At 42.4% G+C, this 27282-nt stretch overlaps 1 protein-coding gene across 5 annotated transcripts in view; it reads right to left on the bottom strand.

The window, feature by feature from the left end:
* Window positions 1-26050, bottom strand: part of LOC134678544 (protein PRRC2A) — a 37460-nt gene extending 11410 nt beyond the window's left edge. For 4 of the 5 annotated variants that reach the window (XM_063537128.1, XM_063537130.1, XM_063537132.1 and 1 more), the window contains exons 1-12: window positions 25880-26050; window positions 25217-25379; window positions 23670-23815; window positions 23239-23299; window positions 15345-15516; window positions 14522-14649; window positions 13924-14186; window positions 12814-13788; window positions 9384-12678; window positions 8973-9114; window positions 5298-5587; window positions 466-639 (exon numbers count right to left, since the gene is read on the bottom strand). In XM_063537128.1, coding sequence (XP_063393198.1) covers window positions 466-639; window positions 5298-5587; window positions 8973-9114; window positions 9384-12678; window positions 12814-13788; window positions 13924-14186; window positions 14522-14649; window positions 15345-15516; window positions 23239-23299; window positions 23670-23815; window positions 25217-25330 — 5760 coding nt within the window. In that variant the 5' untranslated portion in view covers window positions 25331-25379; window positions 25880-26050. The remainder of the gene's footprint in view (window positions 1-465; window positions 640-5297; window positions 5588-8972; window positions 9115-9383; window positions 12679-12813; window positions 13789-13923; window positions 14187-14521; window positions 14650-15344; window positions 15517-23238; window positions 23300-23669; window positions 23816-25216; window positions 25380-25879) is intronic. The other variant, XM_063537129.1, reaches the window with a different exon arrangement.
* Window positions 26051-27282: the final 1232 nt, after the last annotated feature.

Here is a 27282-nt window from a genome sequence, read left to right as displayed (position 1 = left end):
AAAATTAAACTTAATTTCAGACTGGTAAAGCACAAAGTTTTGGTTTTACCATGGTTTTACCCGTCAATCAATGCAAAATACATGTAACATGTTTGTGTGTCATCTGTCACCAGTGTCATCTTACACTGACAGTAGTCGTTTTTTTTTAATAGGCTTACCCACACTCTCACCAGCAATCTGTCCAACATGCATGACGGACGTAAAAATATTTACAATTTCTGAACGAAACCATAGAGCTGTCAAATGTCAAACAACAAATTGAACATTTGCATTCTTTGTCGAAATTTTTTCACTTTTAAATGCAAAATACTCGACAATACGAATTTTGCGGATACATGTTCTCGATTCAAAAGTGATATTTTTTCAAGCTCTTTCGATTGAGCATAATTTCTTTTGGTTTTTCCGTCAGAGCCGCTCGCGTTTATATATAAAGATGTGTCAAAAAATGGTATGGTGTGTACTCACGTTGGGCTTGGCTTGCTTGCCCTGCGGCGTGGGCGAGGCGGGCTCGCAGAGCGGCGCGAAGCCGTTGGCATGCTCGTGAAGCGGGCTCTTGAGCTGCTGCGGCGGCGGGCGCGGCTGCGCAGCCGCGGGCGGCGGCGCGAACTGCTGCTGTAGCGGTGCGCGGAACTGTTGCTGCTGTATCAACAATAACAATATAATCAGATAAATATATCCAGAGTTCAGCCATCAACCGAATAAACAAAACTGAAGAATGCTGTCTTTACCGAAACGTCAGCTGGGCCCATTTTTATATAAATAATAGTTGTACCAAAAAAAATTATATCATTTCTACTCAGAATTAGGAGTTTTTTCCATATTTACCGAGAACAAAAGTGTCTCTAACATTATTGGTGACGGTTTTCGATACAACCTTCTATGACCGTAAGAAAACGGGAAACAAATTTTGGGGACACTTTTTCTCATATTAGGATCGAAAGAGTTCGTAATCCATAAATTCGAAATCTAAAATGCAAGTTGGGGGTACAACTTTTAATAGAAATGCCCAGCTTCGCAAGTTAGCAACGATGCTTTCCATGATGTAGAAACCTATCAAATATTTAAATGTATGTTCTGCCGTTTGCCAAGCTGATTTTAGAAAATAGATTAACGACAAATTAGATATATTACTGGAGTCAGTTACGGATCGCTGCCATATATGACCCAAAAATTTTTTATTAAGCTATGAGCTTCATCACATATGATCTCTGAGTAATTCTAAGCATTTCTAGCCTCGGAGGCGATAAGAAGCGTGCGTCTAGTCGAGGAGGGCGGAGTACAAAGATGGCCGCCACCCGTCATCATTCAAAAAAATCTGTTCTGGTCTTGGTGGCTACTAGGGCAAGTTTGGTATCATTTTCGTATAAACCGAAGACGTAGAATTCATTGCTGATATTTGTTTTTTTCAGTTTCATAGTAATTTTGCAAGAAAAACGTAAAAAGATAAAAATTTGGGATGGAGGTTTTTGCTTTGAGAGCTAATAACTTTTGTATAGTGGCCAAAAGTGTCATACAAAAAATACTATAATAAAGCGCAATTCATGCAGCTTCTAAACATATACATGTTTAGTAATATCCTACTGCAAAAAGATGGTGAAAAAATTATTAAATGACCGCAGCGCGGGTAGTTGGCCTCTTGCAAGGCGGCATTTATCTTACAAAATGGTCGAGTACGAGTATCTACGTAGGTAACTATGCTTACTTTGCTAGATTTTATGATGAAGAATAAAATGCTTTCTGTATATTTAATCCCATCAAAAACATAAATGTAAAAAAGGAGAGCCAAGTTCAATACAAAAATTATGCTTGGCTGTGGGGTTCGCCGCAAAAAGAATGGAGATCTAAATGAGTGCCAAGTTCTATGCAAAATCCAAATATGTATTTATAGGAACAAAATAACATTATAAACAAGTATTAAACTCTATTTATTTGCTTTATTGGATACCTATAACAATTGCTGTTATTTAAAAAAAATGCGAGATCTTAAAGCAGGTTAGATTTGACTTGGCCAGTTTTCATTACATCAGTCATTTTATAAAGTTATTCAACATATATATTTTGTAATTCTGATAAAAATTGGCCAAGCCAAATCTAACCTACTTTAAGATCTCACATTTTTTTTAAATAACAGCAATTGTTATAGGTATCCAATAAAGCAAATAAATAGAGTTTAATACTTGTTTATAATGTTATTTTGTTCCTATAAATACATATTTGGATTTTGCATAGAACTTGGCACTCATTTAGATCTCCATTCTTTTTGCGGCGAACCCCACAGCCAAGCATAATTTTTGTATTGAACTTGGCTCTCCTTTTTTACATTTATGTTTTTGATGGGATATCAATACTTTTTGTAAAGAAAACTAGGCAGGTATTGAGATTTAATGTTTTTTCTTGTGTTTCCGCTGCATGTTTTTTACTTCTGTTCTTTGTATTAATTATGTCGTGCCGCGCGCCGCCAACGACACACCGTTGGCCGGTTGTTTAGCGCGTATTACAGGTTTTTTGTATGGGGACCCCCCCTATTTTTTAACTTTTTTATTTTTAGATTTTTTCCTACGCTTACACACAATTACCGAGCTGGATTCCAAATTTCAGCCTTGTAGGTCATCTGGAAGTAGGTTAGGTTTAGGTACTATATGTCAGTCACAATAAAAAAGAAATTTGTACGGGGACCCCCCCTATTTATTAACTTTTTTTTGTTTTTAGATTTTTTCCTACGCTTACACACAATAACCGAGCAGCCGGCCTAGCCAAGGTTAAAATCGCTATCGCTTCGACAACGAAAAACATTATGTCTCTCTATCACTCTTCCATATTAGTGTGACAGTGACAGTTGCGTTTCGATCGCTACGGAGCGTAAGCGATTGGCATCTTGGCTACGCGGCCTGGATTCCAAATTTCATCCTTCTAGGTCATCTGGAAGTAGGTTAGGTTTAGGTACTATATGTCAGTCACAATAAAAAAGGAATTTGTATGGGGACCCCCCCTATTTATGAACTTTTTTTTTGTTTTTCGATTTTTTCCTACGCTTACACACAATAACCAAGCTGGATTCCAAATTTCATCCTTCTAGGTCATCTGGAAGTAGGTTAAGTTTAGGTACTTATATGTCAGTCACAATAAAAAATGGTTTTTTTTGTATGGGGACCCCCCCTATTTTATAACTTTTTTTAATTTTTAGATTTTTTCCTATGCTTTCACACAATAACTGAGCTGGATTCCAAATTTCATCCTTCTAGGTCATCTGGAAGTAGGTTAGGTTTAGGTACTATAGGTCTGTCAGTCAGTCTTAATATTTACGACTTTTTGACCTTCATATCTTTATAACCGTTTGAGCTAGCTTCATGAAATTTGGGCTTCTAGATGTCCTTATGGATATAATTAAACACACGTAGTTTTATGTGTTTACGTTAAAGATGTTTTGAGTTATAGAAGGGTCAAAAGTGGCACCAAGTGGTTCGTGTAATATTACACTTGGCGCTGGCTAGCCAGTTCCTTTGCTTGAACTTGGCTTGACACGCTGGCAGCGTGTCTAGATGTCCGCAGTTTCCAGTACACAGACATAATTCTGGTATAGGTTAAAAAATAGACACAGGTATCCCCATGTCTAAAGAGGAGGGCGGCTCGCTTAACAAATAAGATCATGTACAACCGCAATTTCAGGTTGGGTTAGGTTAGGTTCGTTAGTTACCTTTTATCCCTCAGAGCAGAAAATAGAAGCCCCGCGAGGCGGGGCTTCGTTGGTTTGTCACCAAGTCATACTTGCATAACCTATATTAGTATGACAAATATACATAGCTGTTATGATTTCTAAATGTAAGCTCTCCGCATAATAGTTATTTGTTTTACAAGGGGGCAAAGTTGTTGTTTAACCGCTCGTGCTAATATTGATACCCGTTCAAGCGAAAGATTTCAAAATTGAACCACGAGCGTAGTGAGTGGTTTGAAAAATGGAATCTTGAGCGTTGTAAGGGTTTCAAAGAACGAGGGTTAAACAAAATTTGCCACCGAGTGAAACACAGAATTTTTCACCACACCAACCTGAAGCAAATATTAAATGTAAAATATCAAACAAAATCAAACCAAATCAAATCCAAATGAATGTTATGTGCAGGTTGAAGTTATTTATTAAAAACAACAAGTAAGTACCTATAAAATTACTTAAAGTGAGTTATAGCATGAAAATTATCGTGAAAATAAATATTTTGCCTCTTCCTAAGTAGTACAATTTCTCTCTTAAATAGTGTTTTAATATTATCAGCAAAAATAAGAGTGCTATTTTATTAGAATAATAAAATACAGCTCTTATTTTTGCTGATTTCATTTATAATAGTTATTTCTCGGACTCAATTTTGGACCCGGGTATATCCTTAAACTACGTTCAAAAGAGAGATATGGGCACTGTAAATGTCATCTCGCTTTGTGTGGTAGGGCACAGCACAGCGGATGTAATTCCAGATCTATCCGAGCAGAGCTCAACTGGGGAAGTACGTACTTACCTCCACCTTACAGAAAACACCGGTCAATTAACACTAGGCCCCAATCAAATCGTTGCAAGTGCATTAAAATTAAAGTGCATAAAATTATGTCTGTATGATGAATTATGTCTGGATGAAAGTATTTTATTCGTCATCATAAAATCTAGCAAAGTAAGCATACCTACGTAGATACTCGTACTCGATCATTTTGTAAGATAAACGACGGTCCGCAAGATAAACGAAAGTCCAACTACCCGCGCTGCGGTCATTTCATAATTTTTTCACCATCTTTTTGCAGTAGGATATTACTCAACGTGTATATGTTTAGAATCTGCATGAATTACGCTTTATTATAGTATTTTTTATATGATATTTTTGGCTACTATACAAAAGTTATTAGCTCTCAAAGCAAATATCTCCATCCTAAATTTTCATCTTTTTACGTTTTTCTTGTAAAATTACTATGAAGCTGAAAAAAACAAATATCAGCAATGAATTCTACGTCTTCGGTTTATACGAAAATGATACCAAACTTGCCCTAGTAGCCACCAGGACCAGAACAGATTTTTTTGAATGATGACGGGTGGCGGTCATCTTTGTACCCCCCCTCCCCTTATTGCCTCCCAGGCTTGAAATGCTTAGAATTACTCATAGATCATATGTGATGAAGCTCATAGCTTAATAAATTTTTTTTGGGTCAACTTCATAACTGACTCCGCTATATGACATGTAATTCTAAAAAAGGTAACAAAAAAGCTACCGGGGCATTTGTGGTCAATCTCACACAGAGAGAGCGGACTGTTGTGACTAAGTTACCTGCATCTGCTGGACGGCTGCTGCGACCTGTAGTTGGTTCGACAAGAACTGCGAGCTGAACGCCCCCGACTGCGCGGGCTGCGTGAACTGCAGCGGGTAGGTGGGCGCCGGCGCGGCGGGCGGCTGGTACGGCGAGTAGTACGAGCTCGCGGGAGGCGCGGGCCGCGGCATCAGGCCCTGCAGCGAGTACGGCGCCTCGCCGACCGGCCCGGAGTAACCCAAGTATTGTTGCTGGTAGGTATTCACTCCGCCCACGCCGCCGACGCCACCGACGCCGCCACCTTTGCTCCCTGAAAGGTTTAATATATGTAATGTACAGTAATGAAAAGTGGTCGCAACGACATCGAATAATTTTTTACTTTGATCTGTTAAACTGGTGTTATTTTTAAGATTCCGTACCATACGGGTAAAAAGGAACCCTTATGCCGCGCCTCTGTTCTACCAGGCGTGGCTCACTCCGCGATTTCGTCGCTTTGCTACAGGTATTTTTTGACGGAGACGCAAATCAAAACCCCAGCGGACGCGTCGTACCTCAACTACCCAGGCTACTCACTGGAACATAAGTTCAGAGCACGTGCTGGGGTCTGTGTGTACGTCCGCGACGACATTTGCTGCAAGCGTCTCCGTTGCTTTGAGGCTGCCGGGTTTTCCACTTTGTGGATTATGGTCGACTCGGGCTCAGAGAAAACTCTGTATGCCTGTGTCTACCGATCGCACAGCGGAAACCAGGAGACAACTAGGCTCTTTGACCACCTTACTGAGATGGCAGATAAAGCCCAACAGCGGTACCCCGCGGCTCAACTCGTATTCCTTGGGGACTTTAACGCCCACCACGAGGAGTGGCTGTTCCCGTACAAGAATACTTGCCACGCTGGGAGGGAAGCGCGCAAATTTGCTGTATCCCTAAACCTTACCCAGCTGGTAAATGTTGCGACGCGGATACCGGATGTTACTGACCATACACCCAATTGCCTTGAGCTTCTGCTGACAACTGATCCAGACAGGCACTCGGTTTCGGTCTCAGCTCCGCTAGGATCGTCCGATCACTGTCTGGTGAAATCCGTGTCGATCCACTCTCCTCCTGATCTCTGCCCTAGGGGCACGAGGAGAGTATGGGGATACGAGTCAGCGGACTGGGATGAGATGCGGCATTTCTTTGCGTCTTTCCCCTGGCAGCAGGTCTGTTTTTCTTCGGGTGACCCCTCGTGTTCTGCTGAGGCTGTTGCGGATGTGATTCGGCAGGGAATGGAATATTTCATTCCGTTCTCCGACCTATCGCTCGATCACAAGACCCGAGCATGGTACAGTTCGGACTGTGCTCGAGCCGAGGCTCTTAAGCAGTCTGCATACCAGGCTTGGGTACTAGCCCGCGATACCAAAGCTGGAGCACAGAGGGTTCGCGCGAAGAAAAAAGCCTTTAACTCAGCTGCCAAGTCCTGCAAACGGGTGCTTCGAAAGGCTCGATTCGACCACGTCAGTCGAATAGGGGCCAAACTCGCCTCCTACCCTCCTGGTAGCAAGCGGTTCTGGTCCCTGTCGAAAGCGGTCGAATCCAACTTCTGCCGACCCACATTGCCACCTCTGCAGAAACCTGATGGGACACTGGCCCACTCCGCGACAGAGAAAGCTAACTTGTTTGCTTCTCTGTTTGCGAGCAATTCACGTCTAGATGCAGGCTCAAAACTTCCACCTACGCTATCTCATTGCAGTTCCTCTATGCAGAGAATTGCTATACATCAAAAAGAGGTACGCCGAGCTCTGCTGAATCTTGACGTGAATAAGGCCAATGGACCAGTCGGTATACCTGCACGTGTACTAAAGCAGTGTGCGCCTGAGTTGTCTCCTGTACTGACACGCCTGTACCGCCTCTCTCTCCAAACAAGAACGGTGCCGAAATCCTGGAAGCTTGCAAACGTGCAGCCAGTACCCAAGAAGGGTAGTCGTGCTGATCCCTGCAATTACCGACCAATCGCCATTACCTCCATGCTCTGTAAAGTCATGGAAAGGGTACTTAACGGAAAACTGCTGGCATACCTCGAAGCAAATGATCTGCTCAGTGACCGTCAATATGGCTTTCGCCGAGGTCGGTCTACTGGGGATCTTTTAGCGTATGTCACGCACTGCTGCGGCGAGGCCATCGAGAGGAACGGTGAAGCGCTTGCTGTTTCACTGGACATCTCGAAGGCCTTTGACAGGGTTTGGCACGCAAGTCTCCTTAGCAAGCTTCCTGCTTACGGCATCCCTGCTGATTTTTGTAGCTGGCTATCTGATTTCTTGAGTGAACGGTCGATCAGAGTAGTTATTGATGGCTGCTCTTCGGACCTCATGGCCATTGACGCCGGTGTTCCTCAGGGGTCTGTTCTCTCCGCAACCCTTTTCCTGCTCCACATTAACGACATGCTGCAACCCAGCATTGTAGGTTATGCAGATGACAGTACGGTTGTTGAGAGATATTTGGCTAGTGCAAGGGACAGCAGGGAGGATATACGTTCACAGAGAGAGGCCATGGTTGAGCGAATGAACTTGACCCTTAGTCTCGTTTCCCAGTGGGGTGATGACAATCTGGTCACGTTCAATGCCTCCAAAACGCAGGCGTGTCTATTTTCCGCTAAAAGGAGTCCATTCGACCTGACTCCTTCTTTCCGGGGTGCATATGTACCTATTACCGACAGCCTGGAACTCCTCGGCATGGAGCTGAGTTCAGTCCTCGGCTTCGGCAGCTTCATTGAGTCTAAAGCACAAACTGCGGCCAGAAAGCTGGGCGTCCTAAATAAGGTGAAGCGATACTTCTCACCTGGACAGCTTCTAACACTTTACAAAGCTCAAGTCCGGTCGTGTATGGAGTATTGCAGCCACCTGTGGGATGGCTCAGCTAAATACCAACTCGCCGCTTTGGACTCAGTGGAGCGCAGAGCCAGGAGGATGATTGGCGACAAGAAGCTAACGGCTAAGCTTCAGACTTTGGCCCATCGGCGGAAAGTCGCCAGCCTGTCGGTATTCTACAGGTTGCACTTCGGGGAGTGTGCCCAAGAGCTACACGAGCTCATTCCACCGTCCCCATTCTACCATCGGACTTTTAGACGCACGGCCGGTTTCCATCCTTACTTGGTAGATATTCCGCCAATTCGCACTAAGCGCTTTGCTTCTACTTTCCTTATGCGCACTGCCAAGGAATGGAATTCCTTGCCGGCGTCTATATTTCCGTGCTCTTATAACCCGGCAACCTTCAAATCAAGAGTGAACAGGCACCTTCTGGGCGAGCTCGCTCCATCGTAGGCCACGTCTACGCCTCGGCTAGTCTGTGGCCATGAGTAAACCCATGCATAATAAAAAAAAAAAAAAAAAAGGTAGCTAAAAGTACATCCGTTCGACCCCAATTTTGGGGTTTGCCATAAGCCGCGCGTGGCGCTGACGCCACCTAGAGACCATATCTGTGCTGATCGTGACAGACGCGTTTTGTCAGAGAGCGAATCTTCTGTACCTAATACTATTATTCATTCTGTGGTTCTACTACAATTTTGCGTTGGAATTTTATGAGTTTCTAAAGATTTTGAACTGTATATGCAATTTTTTCATTATTTATTTAGTATTCATTTATTTATTATTTTAACAATGTCGATTTAATCAGCGTTGTGGCTGAAATTGCAGTAATTGGCGTGATCATACCGAACATACCTATGGCGCCGATCTGTTGCGTAGAGGGCTTGACGGAGGCAGACATGAGCGAGTTGGACGTGCTGGAGATGAGAACCGTGCTGGGGCTGTTGCCGAGCTGGCCGGACTGGCCGAACGCCGCGCCGCCGCCCGCTGCTGCCGCCTGTATACACAAACTCATGTGTCATATTTTTAAACAAGTGAGTTTAATACAAAAGCAGTATTTCTTATTAAAGTACACGTAAACTTCATACATACATATCTCACCATTAAATTGAAAGGAAGAGGGTACGGAGGTGGAGTCGGGTGCGACGTCTACGTCTATGTCTCTATATTAATTTGTAATTTAAGTTGTTGGTTTGACGTAAATAAATGTATTTTCTTTCTTTCTTTCTTTCTTTCAAATTATATTATGAATTTAATCAAACTTACCATGCGGTACTGATTAGGAAGGCTCTGGAACATGTCAGGCGGAGGTTGATAGTTGTATGGTGCTGCGGAGCCGGCGCCGTACGGCGTCCCGGGGAAGCCTCCGAACTGGCCCCGGCTCTGGTCGAGGAAGGCACCGTACAGCCCGCCCTGCTGCGGCAGCTGCTGCGACGAACCCAGCAGTTGCTGCGACGAATTGAACAGTACCGCGGGCGGCGACGGCACTGACAGCCCGCCGTATCCGCCTTGGTATCCCATGTGGTTGTAGTGCTGCGGGGGTGGCGACTGCAGCTGTTGCGTCGGTTTAACCTTGCACACGTTCGGGGGAGCACCCGTTTCCGCATTGCCCTCCTCGAAACCTGCAAACTGCAATTCTTCACTCCCTTCGGCCACCGCAGACATCTCCCATACTTTCTTGACGCTGGCGATTTTTAAATTGAGATCCGCAGCCAACGGCGAAATTGTGTTTGAAGTGCTCATGTGCGTTCCACGCGGCAAGCCTAGCGCAGATTTGGCCGACTTATCTTCAGTCAATTGACCGAGATCCGAATCGAAAGCGAAATCTAATTTCATATCGGACGAATCCTCGGCTTTCTGAGTCGTGTCGAACGACATCGGCAAGCCCAGAGTGCTCTCCCCGTCAGTCACCGGTCTATCTGATATTAATTCTTGAATAGACCGCGGCGGCGGTCTCACGTCTCCATTGAACGAGAGCGCTCGGGCGTCAACTTCCGTAGGCATTTCCTCGCCTTGCGGTTGCGGCTTGGCTGTATTTGCACTAGGTTGATACTTCTGTTTGAGAGCCTCGGCGGGTGGAGCAGTCTTGTAGTTAGTATTTTCGAATATAATAGTTTCCACAGGCGGCGTGGTCCCGTCAAGAACCCCAGTCTTATCAGTGGCGAGGGACGGAGCGACAGCAGGTCCCATTGGCGCCGGCTTGCTCTCGGCGGGAGCGTCGCCTGGCGTGCTACGCTGACTCGGTGGACCAGACTTGTTTTCGATCGACTCGGAGGTTTCTTCAACATTACCCCGCAGAGTTTGCGAAATAGGTTTATCCCAAGCGTTAACTGCGGGCGGCGGAGGGGCCGCACCTGTGTCCGGACCAAATGCGGTCACCAAGCCCATTTGCTGCTTCTGTCTCTGCTTCACAAAACGCGGTGCCAGGTTAGCCTGTCGCGTTCGATCGTACTGCGGCCCGGTCTTACCAGACACGGGGGCGGAACCTCTTGCATTAGATTTATCGTTAGTATTTCTAGTAGTCGATCCATTTCGGCCACCGCCCTGGTTTGAGTGAGATCTAGGCTGTTTGGCAATGTTCTGAGTTTCTTCTTTTACAGTAGGTCCTCTAGTGTCCTTTGAATTTTTCTTATTACGCACCTCCTGGAAACCATCGTCCGCGACCTCATCTTCTTTCTTAGCAACAGTTATCATAGCCTCCGTAATATCACCAGTTTTATTATCTACTAGAGCATCTTTCTTGCCCGGCTGTGTGTTGCGGCCACCGTTGTTTTGGCGGTTTCCGGATGCCTGGTTGCGCCCTTGCCCTTTAAGGGACTGGTTCGACATTCGACCGCCAACGGATCTTCGACGGCCACTGGATCCTCCTCCTTCGGAATGTTCAGACGTCGTTTCCCAATTTTCATCTTCACCACTAAGTGGACCCGGCCCGGTTCCCTTCGGGCGGCGGTCTCGGCCTCTGCCCAGAGACGAGCCGGTGCGAGGCTTGTTGCCAGGTTTCCCCTTGTCGTCCAACAGCGCGTTGTCTTTTACTTCGTCCATATCCTTAACGGCGCGATTTGCCTGACTAAACGGACTTTTGGTATTCGGCGGCCCATAGCCAGTAACCCTTTTAGCGGGCGCCGGCGGCCGCGTGGTACCCTGGAAGCCGCCTCGCCCCCGTCGAGAAGGCTGGCCTCGAGGCGCAAAGGGCTCACGATTTTCTATATTATCCATGGAAGGTGGTTGGTCAACAAGTAGAGGGCGATTAGGATCGTCGATTCTGTCAGGTTTCTTCATGCCCCTGGGGCTGCGCGGTGCGCGGCGCCGCTCCTTCCGCTCGGCATTGGGCGCGCCGTCAGTGGAGCCGTCCGACTCGCTGGCTCGGTTGTTGGAGTGCGAGCTGCGGTGCGAGCGTCGCCCGCGTGACTCTCGCTGTCCCCAGCCTCGGTAGACGCCGCACCCGACTCCACCTCCGTACCCTCTTCCTTTCTTTTCTGAACCGGAGCCACTAGATTTCCTTTCAATAGGTTCTTTATTAGGAATTTTATTAAACGCCTCAGTAAACCTTTCGTGTCTTTTGTCATCAACATTGCGCTTTTGAGAGTCTGTCCCGCTGTGAAGAGATTCTACGGAGTGTGCCTCGTTAGGCTTGGGCACCGTGGGGGCTGCAGGATCGGTGCTCGACTTGGAACAGATTGATTCAGATTCTGAGAGTTCCTTCTCCGACTTTTGCGGTGTAAATATTGGTTTCACGTTCATCGCCATTGGATCAGATGTAGGCGGATTTTGTAAATGCGGGTTGGTTAGAGGTTCCAGTAGATTTTTACTTATAGATACATTCGAAGTTTTAGAAACTTGGACGTCCGTAAAGGACTGAGAATGGCTTAGAGAGGTGACAGGTTGGGTTTGAGGTTGGACATTTGTAAAAGAATTAGATGGTTGATTATGAGAGAAGTTTTGTACCAAAATACCGTGATTCTTATTTTGACCTTGAGCGGAGAATGGAGCCATGTTTGTTTGCATTGCTGTCTGTTGTAGGGGAGGTCCTGCGCTGGGTGGTAGAGACTGACGCTTGAGTTCCTCCTCTTTAAGAAGAGAATCTTTAGGCTTCTGTTCATTCTCACTGGAATGTCCCATTTTGTCAGCGGGAGATTTCGATGAAAAGTGACTGAGATCTTCTTGCGAGGCTTCGGCCCAGGAAGTTTTACCAAAGTCTCTCTCGGATGATTCGCGCTGAGAATTGGACGCAGGCGAATTACGTACATCAGTCGTAGGCGCGTGGGAAGACGAGTCAGATGAAAAAGCTTCCGTTATTCCAATGCTCTTCCGTTCAAATACTTCTGACAGTTTGTCAGCGGCAGAAGGCTTGCTAATTTGTTCCGTGGATCGTTCCACAGATTTCCGATCGGATTCGCTTCTCCTGTCTTTATGATCGCCATAGTCTTTATAGGACTCCTTGGAGTTAGATCTGTCCAATTCACGGCCCACTTTCTCATAATCCTGCATTTCGGATCGCCAGTGTTGCCCAGATCCTTCTTTGCTATCCCTTCTGAACTCATCTTCGCGGTCCGAGTAATCCCTGAAATAAGACAAACGTAAAGATAAACTTTCGGATAAACATAAATATTACCTTATGTATGGAGTGTGAGATTTCTGTAGGAATTGTGTTGATCATAGAAACATTTATTTAGAAAGATTCCAAAAAAGCAAGTACCTGGAATAGGAACGGCGGCCATTGTGCGGCGCATGACGGGGAGCGTTGTAGGACGGTGGCTCCTGGCGGCGCGGCGCCTGCTTGCCGGAGAACGCCCAGCCCTTGTGCTGCTCGTCCTGCTGTCTGTTCTGCTGTTGTTTTAGGAATCGAGGCGGAATATTTTGTTGGAAAGTCTTGGAAAACGCGGGATTGTTCTGATCATGTTGGCGTCCGTAGTCCCTGTCGCGGAAATCCCGGTCGCGATCCCTTTCCCGGTCTCCTCGTTCGCGATCGCCGCGGTCGCGGTCGCCACGGTCGCGGTCACCGCGCTCGCGGTCCCTGTTGTCTGTGCGCTCTCGCTCCCGGTCAAACCGATCGCGATCTGTGCGCTCTCTATTATCGTTGCGGTCTCTGTCGCGGTTGTCCGCTCTCTCCTTCTCGCCATCTTGGCGCTCTCTGTTATCCATGCGACCTCGGTTGTCTCGGTTTTCTCCGCGATCGCGAGTATCCATGCGGTCGCGGTCTCGGTCCCTGTTGTCGAACCGTTCCCTGTTATCCATGCGATCTCTGTCGCGGTTATCGACGCGCTCCTTGTCCCGGGTGTCGCGAATTTCGTTATTAACTTTATCCCTATTGTCTACGCGGTCCCTGTTGTCGGTCCGCTCCCTGTCTCGGTTATCAGTCCTTTCTTTGTCCCTAGCGTCGGGCTCGCGGTCCCTGCTGTCCTTGGCGGGCGGCGGCGGCGCGCCCGAGTCGGACATCTGCCGCCGCTGCTCCTCAGCTTTGCGCTGCCGCGCCCGCGCCACCGCCTGAGCGATCTCGTTGCTTTGCTTCTGGCGCCGCTCCGCCCACAATTGTTCCTCGTCACCCACTTCCTGTATTTTCGAATCTCCTACCCGATCCATGTCAATAGCCGCTCTATTGTGATTGTTTTTGTGATTCCCCTTACCCGCGGAGGGCATCGAGGTTTCTCCGTCAGAAAAGTCCAATTTTTGACTGAAAGAAAACAAAATGATGATTAATTTGTGAAATTCGATCACTATGTACCTAATTATAAATATTATGAAAAGTATCGTAAAGATGAACGAAGTGTCCAGGTAACATTCCTTTGGCGACAGGATCAAAACGTACTCATAATCGATGTCATCATGTTGCGCCCATCCGGCGTCGCGCGAGATGTCGTCGAGCGAGGATATCTGCTCCTCGCGCAGGATGGGGCGCGCAGTGAGCACCTCGACGGCGCGGGGCGTGGCGGGCGGGCGAGGGGCGGGCCGCGGCGCGCCGCCGCCGCCGCCGCGGCTGTCGCGGAGCGCGCCCAGAGACCCCAACCCTAGCCCGCTGCCGCTGCTACCTTTTATCAGCTGCGGCGATAATGGAGAATTTGTACAATCCAACTATCAGACAATAGAAAAATATACACTGTAGTTTGACCATTAGGAGAACGTCACAAACAAATATGTTAGATATACCCACTTATGGCTTGAAAGTAAATACCGTGTCTAGTTTGATTTAACTACCTATTTAACTACTTCAGAAGTAAAATCTTACGTTATCATAAGAACTCATGGGAAGTACATACGAAACATAAAGAACACTTGCAAGTAGTCGAACTTGTATAATTCGCCTTATGAAAGCTGCTTGTTATCATATTTATAATTATTACGGTATTAGGACATTTCCCAAGCAACCTAACTGCGTGGGTACTCCAATAAAATATGGGAATACGTACGAATGAGGGCAGAATGGCACGGTAGTGGGGCGGCTGTGCGGCCGCGTTGGGCGCCGGGGCGGCGGGCGCGGGCGACGCGCCCTCGGGTCTCACGCCGGCGGTGCCACCGCACGTCCAGCTGCCTTCCGCTGCAACACACAGAGGCACTGAGACCACGTTAAACACACAGCAGAGCACGGAACCAGCCTATCGCCAATTAATCGTTTGTTTGGGTTGACATCTGATTTTATTTATTGTATATGAAATTAATCTCATTACTAAATTAAGCTTATGATGAATTTAATCGTTAAACTGGATCTTATAATAAATCGTTAAAGATATTTATTATAAGACAACACTTGGGTTCTGATGCTCTTTTATTGTAAATATACACGAGTACGTGTACACAGCTGCAAAAGATCAGTAACATACAGCGGCCCTGACAAGGCGTTGCGTCGAAAATGAAACTATTCGTTATACCATCATGTGTAAACTTTAGTCAGGAAACAAGGAAAATTACTTTGATGTTGTGATGTGCTATGGAAAGGTCCAGAGATCGAGGTATTTAGTCATTAAGGATTAAACAGGCAAATCGCATAGAAGGAATGTTGGTAACTACGCCCTACAAGCAAAGAGTTCTACTATCCATCTTCTGTCTTCACCGTCAGATCGGCTCGATGGTATCAACAAACCTATATTATAATAGGCTAAAATTTCCTTGCAAAAATTTATTACATGGTTAGTTACAAGTTTGTTCAACCCCTAGTTCAAATAGAATGGAATAAGAGACCCTTTTGTAGGACTCTGGGCGGCTAGAGGACAAGTGTTAGTAAAAAGTACTCACTTTGTGGTCTGAGTTGCGGCTGCGGTGCCGCGTGTTCTGCGGAGCGGTGCGAGGGCTGAGCAGCAGCCTCGAGCGAGGGGAACTCTGTGCGCGAGTACGGAGCCGAGGGCGGCGGCAGCGGCACCCAGCCACCGGGGGCGCCCGCAGCCGCACCGCTGGGAGGCGCCACAGTCTGCAGTACAAAAAGCTTTTTCAATAATTATATTTTTGACACACCCCTTAATCGCTGACTGTACTGTCAACTAATACTCATCGAGGCAATTCTAACAAACCCAAAGTCCAACGTTTGCGTTGTTTTATCACAGAGTTCCTATGGCCACCTCCAGTCTCCTTCATAAGACAGGTAGCCCCTGTCTTTTGTGATTTTGTGTGTAAAATCTTGCAACCTTATATTTTATCATGCAATACCACCGTATTATTATACCATAATATTTCGTTGTTCCCCAACTTACTTAAACGAGTGAAGTTTCAGCTTGATCAAATAATGGAAAATAGGTCTTATTTAACTTGCAAGATTTGATTATATACAGACAGCAGGCGAAACAAAATAAAAGCCAAATTTATCAAGCAGATACGTCTGCGAGCGATACTACAAATTTTATATTAAAGGAAAAATGGAAAACTACGCTTCCGGCACCGGTATTGTATGGACCTACTTTATTACAGGCTCCAAAGAGTCACTGATCTGCGGGGTTCGAACATCTCATGCGGATGACGTCAAACCACTGATAAGACGATTTCAAATTTTGTTACTTGTCTGTGCGATATGCCACACGAAAGTTTAAATACAAACATCACCTGTGTACAAAATTACGTTATTTTTACGTCGTCCGCATGAATGGTACGAGCCCTGCTGATCCGATTGTTGAAAATGTATGTCTGACAGCAGAAGTAGATGGCGCTAAACGGCCATATACACGGTGTAACATGAGGAAACCGAATAATTTTAACCACGCATTTCTGAGGTCAAATAAAGTAAAAAATGTAATAAGTTTAGGTCAATTTCGCCAAAAAAAAATTTATTTTTTCAATTTTTTGAATGTATTTGTACATAAAAAATTAATTTTATTGTCACTTAAAATTGATTTTTACATTTTTTTTTCGTAGAACCTACTTTTTGCAAAGTGTTACTTGTCACTTTTTGACATCTATCAATAAGGATATTTAGACTACGTCCCATAGCAGCAACATCACCATCAAAAAGGCCTTTTACACTATGTAACAATAAAAACTTTTTTTTTTAATTAATAATATCTCTGAAACTAGGCGAATATCAAAAAAGTTTATAGGACATTTTTGTCTCTAAATATGATCAGGAATACGCTGTTAAAATTATTCGGTTTACTCATGTTACACCTTGTATGGTAGCATAATGTCCGGAGTCTTATCGAGCCAATTTAGTTTCAGAGTACGTCATGTCAGTTTTACGGAGTATGGACATCGTAACGTAACACATATTTTAGGATATTGTGGTTACATAGGTACGTTACGTCAGGGGGGCGAAACTGATCCTTTCGGGCATTATCGGCTCCGTTCGGCTCAGCATTGCTCCGAGCAATATTGGGGTTGACTCAACTTGGCGTCCCTTTGCTTGTAAGACCAAAGATAAGATAATAACTTGAATTTTGACAACCCTAAATAGCCTAAAGGGATAGGACCTGTAATGGCAGCATCAATTTAATTTACTACCAATAAGTGGTTAAGTAGTGATTAAGCTTAAAAGTGTAACCTTAACTAGCCCGACGATTAAATTGTTCCTGTCCATTATCGGGTTGTTTGTTTTATCTCCTTCAGTGAACCTTTAAGGTAAGGTATGTATGTAGTACTATTTTATAAACTAAGTTAGTTTATAAAATAGTACTACATACATAAGAAAGGGCATGATTCGTCCTTGAACCGCAGTCAAACTTCGGTCTTCGGTGTTTCTTTTCTGTACGGTAGTACTTTACGGCAGGGCTTTATCATCAGGAGCTATCAGTAGGGAAATTTTCGATGTAATAATGTACGTATATATCCTTCATCACGTGATGAGAATAAGATGTAAATGTATGTATATACTTACATGTTTTGATCGTGATTGTAGGAATTAGTAGATCACGCTCGATATTCATACCATTAGGAATCTTTCAATTGTCACATAACTCGTCCCATAGCCGTCATACGTGTATATCATCATGTGATATTGTTTCTCCTAATTAACGTTTTTCTTGTGAGTCGTGTACCTTTGCTATTTATCAGTGGCGGCGCGTCAAACATATCTATAGGCAAGCCGGGACTAATTTGGCTTACATTTTCCTTTACAACTATGCTCAAACGTCCAAAAACAGGCAAGCCGGTGGGAATCTGCTTTTATGGACGCGCCGCCACTGCTATTTATCGTTTTACGCGTATAAGTTTATGTGCCTAACTGCCGAAGTCTTAACTCCCAGAGGTTGATATTTGCTAGAACCCTCCATTTGAAACTCATTCACGAATTGATAATTTACGAAGACGACATTTACAATGTTACTCTCTCTCCCTCTCTTACAAAAGTAGACAAAAAGTGTCAAAAACTAATAATTAAATTATAAACACAATATTAATTACTTAAAACCTCTCCAATCATTAGTAGCCATACCACGAGTTGGCATTTGAGATTGACGTTAGTGTCTGTGTGAACTCGATCGCATGCCGCCTCTATCGCATCAATCCATGGTTGTAACCGTGTAGGTATAACATTGACATTGTATACAACTATATGAAAAAGCGTATTTAATAATCATAAATCTTTCGTACAACCAGTGAAAAGAACAAAGAAAAAAAAATTCAGTATTGTCCTTTCTTGGGTTGATAACAAGTACTATGATAAATAATAAGATGGGTCAGTCAACTTTTTCTTGATAGGTAACTATTACTTGTTGCACTTGTTGAGTTTCCTACGTCAAATTTAAAAAGCAACGATTTTATGTGATTTTAACCGTCCCAAATGAGATCCTTGACATAATCGAAATGGAACCCGTATGTCAGTTATATTATAAGCCAATCCCATCCTGAGCCGTGGGGCATCTATTAATCGTAATATTAATAGCATGTGATACATTATATGAAAAAAAAAAGAGTGTACACATTAGTACACAGCAGTAGTAGGTAGATATTACAAACTATGTTTTGTTTAGCGCCTAAAGATTTCGTTTTGATGCGGACTATTCGGCAAAATAAAGCATTGTAAGCAAAAATTAGAGGTATCGCCGTCGATATACTTGATTCTTTTTTAGCAATGGGAACTCGTATTAAAAAGATTCAAAGTGTCCACGGCTCTTTTAGCAAAGTAGGGTTGAACAGTAACATTCAAGAAACATGTCACCAAAATTATTTGGAAAATTAGTGACAATTTATTGTTGACACAGCTGTTGGGGTCAGAACATGACTTTTAATTTACCTAATGAAATAAAATACGACAATTTTAAAAGCACCTATATACTGAAAACATAATTATGCTTGACGAAAGTATAATATTAAAAAAAGGCAAAGCAAAAAATAAGTAACAGTTGTGAGTAATAGTAAACAATGAATAGAAACATAAAAATACATTGTAGTATTTACGGTTAAAAGTGAACGACCTGGACAATGACTTGAGGACGATGTGTTACATTACATTCAAAGACAAAGTACCTAAATATGTATCTTTTACTATTTATATTTGTTTTTAGAATATAAAAATATATTTCAATAAAATTTTCGTGACTGGAAAGTATTAAGCGTGTATACTGTAGTGTTGCACAATAGCAGGTGCTATCACATACAGAAATACCAAAAGCAACTCTTTTTCGATAAATAAAATAAAGTAAAATCTTTTTGAAGTTTTCGCCCGCGATATACACCGTGTTTGTCCAACCCCAGCGAAGTGCATATCCGCGACCGGCGCGGCGCTGCATCGACCTGCACTAGCTGCGCACTAACATTCCAATACATGTCGGTATTACCGACCAACAACGCACATAGATAGCGAAGTCAAGTGAAAGTAATAGCAATAGTCAACAACCATGCGCTCTAATATAACACCAACAAAATAATAACATCAAGTAAAACAGGGACTGATGAATGTAGGTTAGGTCAGTTGTTCATCGTAGCTCACACGGCGGGACATTCAGAAACGAATTAAAATCTACCTAGTTACGATGACCACTCCTGTAGATTGTGGGCGGGCATCGAAAAACGTGGGGAAAGCTGACAATAGCTACCAAGATACTTTGTTAGAAAATAAGATATGAGACTCAAACAGAAAAGATAGTCACGATCGATAATTTGGTGCATGCGCATAGCGGCGTCTCCGAGAGAGCGTGCGCGCCATCTCGGATGCACATTGGCTCATTCAAATGAAATCAACACTCGCGCGCTAAAACAATAATAAAAACTTTCGCAAAGCTGGAAACTTAATGAAATTCACAACGCCTCAAGTAGTCCACAACATGTTCTCTTAAATATCGGGCTGTTATATTTTAGCTTTAAAACATTTATCATATTCTTGAATATTATTATATTCAGAAATTTCATACATTGTGGGAGGTTAATGCATTAAAATTACCTATTAATTTACTATTTAGAAACTTAAATGAAGAATATTCAAAATTAAAATGTAATTTAGTAGACAGCAGATGGTAAGTAGTGATTTGGCGGGCGTTGGGCGCAGGCGGCAAGGTTGCGGTGTGATCGGCTGCAATTACCCAACCGCCCGTAATCAACCAGTTCCCGGTAACTAGGCAACTCTAGGGAGTTTACTCTTTATTTTATACCATTTTGTTCTTATGGCATTTATCAAACTCGTGTGACTTATTTCCAGAGATTTTAATTGTATAATATAAATAATGTGTAGATATCGGTCGTAAAGTAATATACCAAAATGTCCAATATCACAGATAAGGCTATTATAATAATAACGACATGACATATATGTATAACGAGTAAAAAAATCGCATTGCATGAAAATCTTCAAATAGTATATATGTCGGCGGCCGATCGTAACATTAGGCAGTATCGTAAGAAGGGCAAACTGCCCAGAAACAGGAGCCCCGGTCGACTCAGAGAATGAGTTAAAGATTTTCACATTTCACGATATGCCTGATCTTACGATCGGCCGCCACATATACATTTTTTTTATTAAAGAGAATTAAAAATATTCACAAACAAAAATTATGTGAGAAAGTCTATGGTAAGCTATACATTTTCTGTTCGCAGTCCTAACGTTAGAATGTCTTAAATAAATACCTACGGGATATTAAAAAATTGTATTGTACATGCATGTCAAACTTACACCTTATTAGAAGGTATATAGTATCAAAATACTTTCTTACAGACGAATTATATATAAAATATATATTAACATCAATAAATTGCTCTGATCATTAGATTAAGATTAATTACTATTCATAAGAGCTTGTTGCGAGGCCTACATAAATAAAGAAAAAAAAAATAATAAAGTATACTTTGAGTTTGAAATCTTAAAATATAAATCCTCGACATTCACTGTACATTGTATCATGGCTTTGACCTACAGAGGTACCTACTGATTTAGCAGTCTATAGATTATGTTTATCTAACAAAGCTTAAACAAGGCTACTATATATAGCTTTCCCCACGCATTTACGTAAGTGCCCAACTGACCAGTTAATGGTTAATGGTGAAATATCATGACATGAGGATGACATAAAGATGGATAAAATTATGGCTTGCTGTTATTCTCTTCGGAACTGTCAGTCAGTAAACATAGGATGGTTGCCATCATCTATCGTGTCATGCGTAACTCTCGCTCTAACATACTTCGGCCTGGTGACGGCCACTTAGGCTTACAAGAGACGACAGTAACACGGTTCGCTAGAAAGCGAACCCCTTATTCATAAACGCGTTACAAACCTCAATTGGCTAATAATCGTTAGTCCTTATCTGTCCTTTTGAATTATGTATTTATAAGAAAGGGATAAAACATAATTTAACTAAATCAGTTCCGTAAAATTTGTATGCATAGGGGGTAAGTAGATGGCACAGAATAGAATGGCTTATAAGTTCAACTTAATGGAAGAGGTACGAACGGCAGTGCTGTTTCGAGCTGATTATATTTGTGCAGTTTGCAAGCGTCAGTGTCCCACGGTCCGCGCTGCCCCGGTATCAAATTAGTCGCCGAGAGTGCAATGTGACACTGCGTTTCATAGATAGTTTTTAGGGTTCCGTACCCAAAGGGTAAAACGGAACCCTATTACTAAGACTTCGCTGTCCGTCCGTCCGTCTGTCACCAGGCTGTATCTCACGAACCGTGATAGACAGGTGAAATTTTCACAGATGATGTATTTCTGTTTCCGCTATAACAACAAATACTAAAAACAGAATAAAATGAAGATTTAAATGGGGCTCCCATACAACAAACATGATTTTTGACCAAAGTTAAGCAACGTCGGGAGTGGTCAGTACTTGGATGGGTGACCGTTTTTCTTTGTTTTTTTTTTGCATTATGGTACGGAACCCTTCGTGCGCGAGTCCGACTCGCACTTGCCCGGTTTATTTACACAGACATCCCGTTATGAAGCGCTTACGATGAGCGCGAGGTCACCACAAATAGTTGCAAATTCCGTTTTAATAGGGAATATTACTGCAATGTTCTGCCGCCAGAGTGCAGCACTACCGACTCAGTAAATTCATAGACTAACTAATACATACGTACTGTGCCTTAAACTGTTATGACATTGATGCATCAAGGCGGTTTGTTAACAAGGGCCTACCGGTAAACGCGAAAATCGAAATTTAGTTATCTGCCTCTTTATCGCTCGAATATGCAAGTGATAGAGAGATTAGATAACAAAATTTCGATTTTTTTGTTTCGCGGTAGGCCATGTGATTGACGTGACGTGTGACGTGTCAATGTGGTTTGTTTACTGTATATGCCACAAAGGTGCCACCCCCGCAGAGCTTTGCCTAATATTCCCTATTAAGGAGGAAGAAAGCTCATTTTATTTTAGGATTTGGGAAAGCAAGATTTTCCGACCTTTCTAAAAACTGAAATTCCCAGAACAGTAGATGTAGCTTAATATTATCTCTCTCTCTTTGAGCAGTGGAATATTATCTCTCTCTACTATGAATTACGTTGGTATAGTCATTTTCGTCAAGGAGTTAGACAAAAGTGCATTATGGTTATATTACCAATGTCCCTTGATAAACTCATGTCAATAAGTACGTTCTAAAAACTCTACGCGTAGTTATCTTAAGAATTTTATTTTTTTGTTTTAAGCCCTATTTAGACGATGCAAAAACTCGCATACGAGTTTCATTACATTGCTGTTTTTGATCGGTCGGTAGAATTGGACGTAACTTGTTGGGTGTTGGTACTGTTGTACGCAATGTAATTAAAATCGCAGGCGAGTTCGCGCGCCGTCTAATTCAGCCCTTAAAATTCTCTTTGGATAGGTGAGCCAAAATAGTAAGTTGTTTTAATATTATTATTAATTATTGCTGCTCACAAAACAGCATGTCGATGACGTAAGGTTTCCATTCATAACACCTGAATTTATAAACTAACCCTACCACTGTATATGCTATTCATTAATTCGGTTACAACAGAGTTACAACAACAATATTAGGAATATGGGATATCCCAAAAACGAAACCAAAACTAGGTAAGAAACATTATTTAAAAATTCCCTGTGGATGACCTTTGAAGTTTACAGCCATAACCTAAACTGGCTCTTAGTGTCAGTGTACAGTCTACTAAGGGGTAAAGCACCGGTGCAACCTCAGTATGGATGGCGCACACATCTGCCAATCAGGAATAAATATCGCGTGGAACACCACATTTGCACCAAGTCAGGAAAGAGCCTCAGTACATATGCAATATTTTTGGGAAATCCTAGTAGTAAAATAAATTTCTTACCGTAGTCTGAGTAGTGCATGTTGCTGGTGCAGGTGCAGTAGTGGCAGCAGTAGAGACAGCGCTGAAAACAAAGCTTGCATTTAAAGTCACCCTTAATGAAATACCCTAGACCAGGGGTCTCCAAACCCCTTCCCGCGGGCCAAATCCGGCCCGCGACGCGTTCCACACCGGCCCGCCGAAACCCAAAGCGTCCGGCCCTCGGGAGCCAGGCTCCAGGGGTTCAGCCCTAACAGCAGCAACCAGATACACCCCCAGCCCGAAGGTGGCCCGTGCGAAAGTTTCTGAGGCGCAATATGGCCCTCAGGTGAAAAAGTTTGGAGACCCCTGCCCTAGACTATTGAATGTTAATAATTATAATCAAACAGTACTAGGCTATTGAGTGAGAGTAATGGAAACAGTCCCAGACCTAATAAAGTAATAGATATACTTACTTAGTATTGGGATCTTGTCCAGTTTCAGTTTTCAAAGAAGGCAAGTTGGCAGGTGGACGCCGGGCTGAGGGTACTTTTCCGAGACTTTGCATTCCATGTTTACGGCTTAGTTGAGATTTCACAGATGACGGTTCAGAGCTCTCGTTCTAAAAAGATTAAAAATATTGATATATAGTATATAATTCAGTGACAACATGAATTATGATATACAATTTAGTGCTGCTATGTTTTACTAGGCTATTCTTCAGCATTATCCTTTTTTCATAAACAATCCACTTAGTAAATATAAATTTGTAGTGGCAGGAATTAAATAATATATGAAAATATAAAAAAGGTACAAGCCAGATTAAAAGTTATTGCCGGAGGACATTTGCAATATCAGTTATAGTCAATCTGTAATATTATATGAAGAACTTTATTTTTTACCAAATGTTTCAGATTTTGTACTTCTGCAGACCAAAGATACTCAGTATAAGGTAATTACACTTACAAATCACTGATAATTTCCCCAGTAAATTATTATTTCAAGTTTCTATGACACCTAGTTTCAATATAACTTCCAGCAACTACCACTAACAAACTGAAGGTCGATTTATTCAGTTTAGAATGATTTTGTTCCTCTCTATTGCACAATTTGTATTGAAAGTAGGAAATGGCCTCTAAATCTGACACAATGGCAACTGGGCAGTCATCTCTTCATAGTGTATAATACTGAAGAAACTTGAACAATTGATGCTTATATGCTGTTTTTTAACTATAAAGTGCTATGCCACATATTGTATTGCAAGAAACAAATGAACTGTCCATACTATTTGCTATGAATAGTTAGTTCATACAAAATACAGACTATAGTCTTTGATTTCTTAGTAAATACAAACTAGTCAGTTTAGAAAATCTATAAATTTAAACTGTAAACTAATGAATATTAAACATCATTGTATATTAGAATGGGCAGCAACAAGCTTACATTTTGTTGAGCAATGTACTGTATCAATTCTATGAGTAACAATGAGAACAGTAGTTCCTTGCTTACACATTTAAAGTAAACATAACCATATGAAAGCTGCACCTGGTAAATCAAAATCAGCATTAAGAAGACTTCTTCTTAAGTCTTAAGGAGCCCATTGATTACCAGTTCGGTGGAAGATATCAGCCTGTCAGTTAAGCGCAAAATTTGACAGCTCTGAACAGCTGACAGGCTGATATCGTCCGGCGAATTGGTAATCTGTGGGCTCCTTAAGACTTAAGAAGCTTTGACCCCTTTAGTCAAAATTCTGTATTCAATGAAAAGTTAATCACATACCTTTAAAGGGATCACTGACCTATGATTTAATTCAGTTTGTCAGGTAATTCTGTGATGGTTGGTATGTGTAGATCTAGTTTAAGCAATTAATTGTTAATTTTAGACAATAACATGAATCACACACAGCTAAATCTTAAAACACCATGTAGCCAACCATAATTAGTCATCACCTACTCATTACAAAAAACTAGCAGAGTTACCCAGTAGATTAGTTACTATGCAATAAAAACTAGTATTAACTTACTTTGTTGGTACAGTACAAGCTATTGATGTCCAACTTCTGATACTTTTGCTTGCCGGACGTCGGCTTGCTCTGCGCCGAAGTGCCTCCGCCGCCCGGCGTCGAGAGTGCAGACATGCTGCGATATACACACCATCAGGAGGTCACCCTCGCAACTGACCACCAACTGCAACCAACGCAACTCACCACTTTACACCAAATTACTTCATCACTCGAATAACAGTAAACCAAATTCCGCTAATCCACAATCGTAAAGATACAATTCTATCAAACTACAAGTTATTATAGTCAGCCATTTGTCTATAGTTGCACTACGTTATAACGATTTACTCTAACAAAGTAGACACCGTATCAAAGAAGCCACAGATCACAGGAACAGAAATCACTTTCACAGCACTGATAGGACAATAAATTGGAGCCCTGCCCTTCGAGGTCTTTATTGACGTGTTACATCCGTACAACGAATGCTGGATCGATCACTTTTAGTTTTTATTACATTAAATTCTATACACAATATTGCCAATAAGTTGAGAAATAATCTCCATTGCGGATATGAAGAATCTAGCTCGTAATAACGGTACTAGACAAGACTGAAGCAGAAGAACGGTAAATAACAAACTAATTTCAAAAATTTCATGTTACAACAAAAGCAAAATAGAAATGTACCTTGGTCCGTTATACCTGATATCACAATATTAATAATATCTAAGCTCGATTGCTAATGTCTTATAGGAGATTACTTTGGATTTTTAATATAATCTACCCTACCGAAACTTATATCACTTTATTTTTAAGATGGCGTCTCTAAAAGACGATCTCCTTTCAATCAATAGAGTGACGTCACAAAGACGCAGCGAAGCGAACTCTGGCGGAAAGATTGTCAACTAAGTTTTTTTTTTATTCATTTGGATACTAGGCCGGCTCAATCATTGAAACGGAATGAAACACTCGTTTTGACCTTTACAGGCTTGAAGAACTAAATTTAAAATGTCGTTTCACATAAAAAGTAACGTAATTATGTATTTTTTTATACTAATTAATTTTTATTATTTGAAATTTTGAGATTTTCACTAATCCGTTATAAAGCTACGTAGGCCAAAACAATGGGATCCGGTATTCGTCTAGAGTTGCCAGCACCCAAATATAATTTTCTGAAAATATGTTTACGAGAAACGTATACACGACTGAAATTGCTTTCATTAAACCAAGTTCACACGTTTAGCCTCCTCCACACTCGTGCGCGAATCGCGGCGCGAAGCCGCGAACGTAAGTGTGGCGTCGATTTTCGCAGACAGCGAAATCGACTCCACACTCGCGTTCGCGGCTTCGCCCGCGATTCACGCGCATAGTCTTTAGGGGGCTTTTGAATAGAATATTCTTTGGAATAGAGTCTGATAGAGTCTGGCTAGCCAAAAATTGTTGAGATATTTCGTTGTTGTATCACCAATTGTCTATGATTAAAAAAAAAAGCTAAAAGTCAGTTGTCAATTTGTGTCATTCATTCAAATTGTTTGCGGTTAATAAGGGGTTTATTTTAAATAATCAGGGTTGGGCAGTATTTCAATTACATGTATTTGAAATAAGTATTTGAAATACATTATAGTATTTTGTATTTGTATTTCAAATACTACCTGGAAAAGTATTTTGTATTTGGTATTTCAAATACTGCACTCACATGTATTTTGTATTTTGTATTTCAAATACTTCAAGCTTCAAAATACATTTCTACAAAATACATTTTATTAAATTCTATGATCCTAAAATGGGACGTTTTTTTTTAAATATAATGTACGACTTGTACGAGGGCAAATAGGTACAATGCGCGAGTTATTCTGCGCGGAACTTTTCGTCAACCGCCAGGGGACAAGACGGAAAAACGTTACGGCGCGTTACATGGGGGGGGAGGGGGGTCAAAAATGTCCAAAAAGTCCAAAAATTGCGTTACGTAATACTTGAACGCTCCCATAGGCAAATAATATATTTCATTTTTAATTTACTATTTGCAGCAAAAATGTGACGTCATGGAAAGGGCCACTAGGAAAACGGGGTATAGGAAAACCTGTGACTAG

The sequence above is a fragment of the Cydia fagiglandana genome, chromosome Z, assembly GCF_963556715.1.
Source record: "Cydia fagiglandana chromosome Z, ilCydFagi1.1, whole genome shotgun sequence".
Lineage (NCBI taxonomy): Eukaryota > Metazoa > Arthropoda > Insecta > Lepidoptera > Tortricidae > Cydia > Cydia fagiglandana.
Note: the sequence above shows the minus strand (reverse complement) of the source record. Positions and strands in the feature narration are given on the sequence as shown.